We start from the raw sequence: 6,570 nt of genomic DNA, 5'->3' as shown, positions 1-6,570 counted from the left end.
GGCAGTGCAGTATCTTCCCATAAAACAGTACCATCTTTTCATCTTAAAATCTGATTAAAAAAAAAAAAATGAAGCGCTATATCACCTCACAGAGTTGGTATTAAAACATAATATGAAACATAATGTAATAACATTGGATGCAGATAAAGCAAACTTTGCCATACTAGATTTTCTTATATGATAAATATTTCTATGAGCTCAGACTCTTTTCCACTGGAATAAACACACCTATTTTCTTGAACCAAAGATGATTTTCAGAAGTGATGCCATTATAGTCAGTAACTGACCTCCCTGTTAATCTGAATTCCTTCTTCTCCAATAGATGGAATTTCTCTACGTTTGAGATGAAGTGCATTGTTTTAGATGCAGGAGTAACAATTGTATTTGGACAAGACTGAAAGGCTGTACACAACAGCTGTGGATATAGCATTTCTTCACATATCCATGTGACTTGTATTAAGTTCTAAAGGAAAATGATGATGGCATCAATCTCCGAAGCTGTCCTTATCACAACCACGGATAGTTCGTAAGATCAAAACTTAAGTTTTCATTCTCAGTTAACCCACACTCCAGTAACAAAATAGAGTTTAAACCTAGAATAGCAATAGTCTTATTAGAGCCAGATCAGTCCTAGATGATTTGAACTAGTACTTGGCCCTGAATATGTGTCATTCAGATTTACCATAAGTCAGATTCTAAGTGTCCAGTCTTTGGGGATTTAAACCAAACTCTGACTCTTAAGCCACACAAATCCCAAAGTGCATCTGGGTGTTTTGTATACATTCACTTACATTGTGTCCAAAACTAGAATACTTTCATTTTTTAAAAACTTTCAGAGAAATGCAATAGGAAACACCTCACTCCTTTTACAAACAACACCTGGGTATCTTGGTTTGAGATTAAAAATACATGCAGTTCACATTTTAAAAAGTTAACAGTATAGACTGAAAACCTGAATGAGATTTGTGCGCCCACTTTGACTATTTGATTCAATACAAAGTGCCACCTTTCCCAGATACCATCCTAAGCGTACACTTAAAACATCCAACCGCATAGCAAATACAAAACCACTTTACTTAAGTAAACAGCCACACAACCACTCTTTTTTGTGGTTGTGTGCCAATCATTTTTCTGCAAGCAGCTACATATCATAAGCCTCAAAAATCTGGATTTCAACGGTTCCATTTTGCCTTTATGTACACTTTCTTCTTTGTTACAGTCACTGACTCTAATGATCTTACTTTTCCACCAGGTGCTTTGTATTCAAGAAAGTTCACCATAGATGGGGAACAGATCTCTCTACAGGTGCAGGATACTCCCTTTGTGTCACTGGAGGTAAAACATCTGCTCAGTGCATCGGTACTTTACAGCACAGTTACTGTCTCTTGTTTGTTGCCAGCACTTCCCTCTGTAAGTAGCTCCACTTAGCAGAAATGTACCTGGGCTCAAACCCAAATGAAAACTAACAGGGGTACCTTAAGCCCCACCAAAACATGCCCTTGAAGAGGTTAAATCAGGCTCCTTTAAAAGTAAGTCAGAATTAAAACAAATCTGTTTCAAACACCTTACTGCATCCCAAGCCTAAACGGGAGTAAAATCATAGTCAGGCTGCTAACTCCTTGATTGTTTTATTTCCTGTCAAATGGCTTCTGTCCCTGCATGGCAGAAAACTCACCTGCCTAGAGGCCCAGCTCACTCAGCTTAGACCTTTCTACACACCCAGAACCTCTCTTTTCTAGAAAAGTGTTTCTTTCGAAGGAGACAGTTGTCATTTCCAACTAGGGTGCTTTTCAGTGCTTTCCTTACTTTTTCTTTTTTTCATTTTAATTTTATTTATTCCTTATTTTTAAGGTGTTAGCATTTATCTACACCCCTCTTTCTATCAGTGTTTTAGATATTCTAGATTTAATATTTGATGAGGAACCTATTTCTAGAAATATTTTTTCCAAGCAGGATCTAAGTTTGTCTTTTTTTTGAAGATTTGCATCACATGCAGAAGAAGAGGATGAAAATAATGTCAAAGCAGCAGGAAATGTAATGAAATTTGTTTTTACATGAATGGTGAAAATCTCATGAGAGTAATAATTCCTGTAGAATAGCTGAGATTTTATGGTAAAATTAGGTATCCTCTTGTCACCATCAAACCTAAACTTCTAGGTTTGGCTTTAACCTCAGACTAAACTCAGACTTGGGCAAATATGTGTCTGGATGGGAACACCACCTTCTCTCAGTCTCTTTCAGGCTAGCCCTGGACAGCTTTATATGCCTTGTTTTATCTGCACGGACCCACGTTTGCATGGATTCATTTCTGCGCTGTAGAACTGTTCCATCCTGAGCTCACAGAACAGGATAAGCAAAGCTCCCACAACCTCAGTTTCAATTTCCATTTTCTTTGATGACTGGAAGTAGATTTAAGCAGAACAAAGTTCCATGCTCTGCTGCTGCTGGGGATGTGCAGAGCAGTGGAGAGGACCCCTCATTTACTCTGGACATTAAAAAAGCAAACAAAAGCTGCTATGGAAGTCCTCCAAATATTCAAGTGGGACTTAATAGTACAAAGGTCCTATGCCAGCTTGCAAAGAGAAGCTGTTGGTGGTGATTAGGCACAATTGGGACTGCCTGATAAACACTTAACAAAGGGAATCCCCTCTCTGTTCTATCCCATGGAGAAAGGAGGGAGTGAAAGAATTGAATTCCCTCTTTCACATCAGATATATGTTTATTTTCCAGTTTCCCTGTTTTAATTAGGGATGTGCCCTAGAGTTCTGTGACTGTAGCCAGAGGTCCACAAAATTTACTAATGCCAACGGCTGAGGTTTCTTTGTCAGAAACGATTTTAATTTAGTTAGGAAGGAGTTTCATTTTCTTTGTCCCAGTCAAAGGTCTGCACTGTTTCAACAGTTCCCACAGACACGCTTATCTTAGCCTTTATCTCTGTTTGCATCGAATGATGTATCTGAAATAATTCGAAGGGATTGTTCTTGAACGGGACTTGTTCAGACTTGAGAATAGGTTGGATTTTCAGTTAAAATCCTTGAGGAAGAGAGTTTCTTGCACTCTGCAGGCTGAGTACAGTGTTTCGTGAGGAAGTCATGTGGAATCACTTGGGATTCTAGCCACACCGGAAATGTTAATGTTTAAGAGAGAAACAGAAGCAAACAGATAACTGGTTTTGTTAGGTGATTCATTGCTGCTTGGTCTATACGTGGCAAATGGCTGTGTGTTTCAAAATTCATTCTGCAGCAGAGATTTCCATTTAAAAAGTAGCCCATTAGCCTTTGATTTTCCTGAATAAAGCATTCCGTTGGGGATTATCCATCCATCTCACTACTGGGTGGGCCTAGCTGGAGTAACTGAGAATTTCTGCTCATTAGGGCTCTCTGAATGTACACCTTCTCCAAAAACATTTTCAAACGCTTGCCAGAGCGATTAGTTCTTTTTCCCCATGAAAGGAGTTTGCTGGTGAAAAGAGGCTAGCAGGACATGAAGGGTGGCTAATTATCTACAGATTGGATACAACCCAGACACCAACAGTGCAAATTGCCCTTCTTCCCACAGTCTGCCCTATCCTGGCTTGAGTTCACTCTCATTAACCTTTTCAGCAAGGCTGCTAGTGAGGTTCCCTCTGATTCCACGTGCAACTCTGTTGAGTTTTTGGGTTTGAGGGTTTTGAGGAGGGAGAGGAGCGATAAGAGCATCTGTTAAACAATTTCGCTGCTAACAGGATTTAGTGTTACTGTGAGCTGGCAAGGGCAAAGAACTACTAGGTATGATGAGCCACTGTCTCTATGGGCAATATCGAAATATTTACGAAGGGCAGTTAGTTAGCAGAACTGCTGTTGAAAGTTGTAAGCCCAATTTATACTCTGAGCCTTCAGAAGTTCTGCTTCCTTCTTCTCACAGAAGAGCCTTGCCAGTAGTCCTTTTTTTACTGTTTGATCTGCCATAAAAGAACTGACCAGTTTTACTCATTCTCTTCCACTTCTGCTTTCTGAAGTTAGGCAATATGAATTTCTAAATTCATATTTAGGTGTCTAAATAAAAGCGATCTGTTTTGGGAGATTGCTGAGCACACGCAAATTCTGTTAAAATGAACGTGAATGGCAGATATATGTTCTATAGATAAATTGATAATGGAACATATGTTTTAGTAGTCTTACTGAGGTTGATGAAAATTTCTTGAATAGAACTTAGCAATAATAATAAAAGTTTGAGCTCTGTATTCATTACGTTGAACTCCCCCTAAAATACAGAAAAGCTTCTAATTCCTACCAGCCTCATCAAGAGCTGAATACTGAATATGCTTAGTGCCTTGTTGGATATGAAAGAAATTACAAAGTTCCAGAAAGCCTGTAATATTGACAGGAATGGCAGTTCTTACAAACCAAGCATACTGGCAATAACTGCAGCAGTCATCTCCCTAACTGGTTGAGTTATGCGCCAGCATGCATAACAGAGTGAAGGATTAGCTGAAAATAGCTTCATCTTGAAAAGTGAGCTGATGTCTTTTCAAGCTCCACACTATTGTATTCAGTTTTATATTCCCAACGCTGGTGATTGTTATGGCTGTCTGAGTAGGAGTCATGGTGGCCTGAACAAACGTGTGACCAGCAAAACAGTAATAGAAACCCATTGCTGCTCTACAAATGAGCAATGAAATTTTACCTCATTTTCAGTTCCAGTAATTTGTAACAAATTGCTTTTTTGAAGTAACTTTCCCTTTTACTATCTGGAGACCAACATGACGGAAAACCTGTCAGGCTTCACCAAACAGAGTAAGTGAGAACCCCTGAATACAGAATTGGAAAAAGCCCTAAATAAATACCTAAGGGGACAACCGTGTAATTAACCTGCTGAATTTTATAATGCTCTTACCATACCCATCACAATTTTATCCACAATAAAAGTGCAGGTTTCTCTCACACTGGTTTAGTACAATAGAATACAGAACAAACTTTTCAATATCAATATTCTGGCTGTTCTCTTATTTTCAACCAATTTGCTCTGACCCAGCTCCACTCCTGTACTGCTCACTTGTAATATGTTACTGACACAGTGGAAATTTCTCCTCTCCCTGGTACCTTCCCCGCAGTCAGAGAGGTTTCTGCCTGTATGCTGAGAAACAGCCACACGTTAAAACAAAGCTCCGGGTAGCTAACAGTGCCATATGACTGTTTGCTCTCTCTGCTCCCCCCATTCTCAGTTTTCTAATCTCACACCTCTTGGTTTTGACGGCAGGATGACACTGACAGCATATGCTGCCAAGAGCAGATAAACCGTTCAATCTACTGGGCAGATGGCTTCGTTTTTGTTTACTCCATCACAGACTATGAGAGCTACCGAGTCATCCGTCCCCTACACCAGCACATCCGCAAGATTCACCCGAATGCTAACATTCCCCTGCTTCTGATGGCGAACAAAGGAGACCTCCTGCGAGCCAGGCAGGTGTCCTCCAAAGAAGGACTCCAGCTGGCCAGTGAATTGGGAGGTACTTACTACGAAGTCTCAGCCCGGGAGAACTGTGAGGGAGTGCATGAAGCTTTCCAGCAGCTTTGCCAGGAGGTCAGCAGGATGATTGGGAGCTGCAACGGAGAGAAACGAAGAGGCCTCCACCTCGTCCGACCCAAGTCTCCAAATATGCAGGACTTAAAGAGACGTTTGAAACAGGCTCTGACTTCCAAAGGGAAATCTACCACTACGCTTTGACGTAGCTGACAGAAATTGTTTTCCACAGCCCTGAAAAAAAGGCAAGAAAATAAGCTGGTAATAAGGGCCATTGCTGAAATTCAGCAATCGGGTTTTGTGAGAGGCTCTTTCATTTTGTCTTTACATCTTCCTTAAAAATCCCATGCTCATTCAGCAAAGGAACTTACAGGATTTGCTCTTTGGGGTAAGAATTCAGAAACTGTGATTTAAAAAATAGGTTGTCCCAAATTATTTCCCTTTCGAAAGGGACACAGTCAAATAGTTTAGGCTTAAAATGTGGATTTTATTAATAAAAATAATTAAATCCTACTTTTAAGAGAAGTGACTTCTCTTGGAGATGGTTGTATTCCCAAACATAGGCAACAAGCTACAGCAAGACCCGAGGAGAGTGACGTGAGCTATACTGAGCAAACAAAATTTACCAGGTTTGCTTCATCACAAGACTGGAAAATAAAGGCAAAAATAAATGAAGAGCATAAATAGTGAAATATAGTAACTGAAATCTTTTAAATTGCAGCTTAGAAAGTGTTCGTAGCAACTTGGGGAGAGATTTGTTCACATGAAAACTTTAGCCTTACAGTATCTCTTTAAAGAGAGATTTTTAAAAAATAACTATTTTTTCAGATTATTTTTCTTTCTGAAAGTGATTATACTGGTGAAATACATACTTGTAGCAGCATTTTGTAGTCAGTTTCTCAGTGGCCTACTTCTCATTTGTCTGTAGGTTTCCTACATGGCAATGAGAGAGGGACAAATAGAGCAGCATGGTTTAAAACCTGAAAAAAAAAAAGACTGTATTAATCCAGAGCAAGGAGGTCACCTAAAACTATTTAACTTTTTTTTTCCAAACTAGTTTGTTTTCAA

General features: G+C 39.5%; 1 protein-coding gene across 1 annotated transcript in view; it reads left to right on the top strand.

Annotated features, from left to right (window-relative positions):
* Positions 1-6,000, top strand: part of LOC104623093 (ras-like protein family member 11A-like) — an 8,993-nt gene extending 2,993 nt beyond the window's left edge. The window contains exons 3-4 of the mRNA XM_010290072.1: positions 1,253-1,335; positions 5,239-6,000. Coding sequence (XP_010288374.1) covers positions 1,253-1,335; positions 5,239-5,706 — 551 coding nt within the window. The 3' untranslated portion in view covers positions 5,707-6,000. The remainder of the gene's footprint in view (positions 1-1,252; positions 1,336-5,238) is intronic.
* Positions 6,001-6,570: the final 570 nt, after the last annotated feature.

The sequence above is a fragment of the Phaethon lepturus genome, unplaced genomic scaffold, assembly GCF_000687285.1.
Source record: "Phaethon lepturus isolate BGI_N335 unplaced genomic scaffold, ASM68728v1 scaffold45220, whole genome shotgun sequence".
In the NCBI taxonomy this organism is placed as follows: domain Eukaryota; kingdom Metazoa; phylum Chordata; class Aves; order Phaethontiformes; family Phaethontidae; genus Phaethon; species Phaethon lepturus.
Note: the sequence above shows the minus strand (reverse complement) of the source record. Positions and strands in the feature narration are given on the sequence as shown.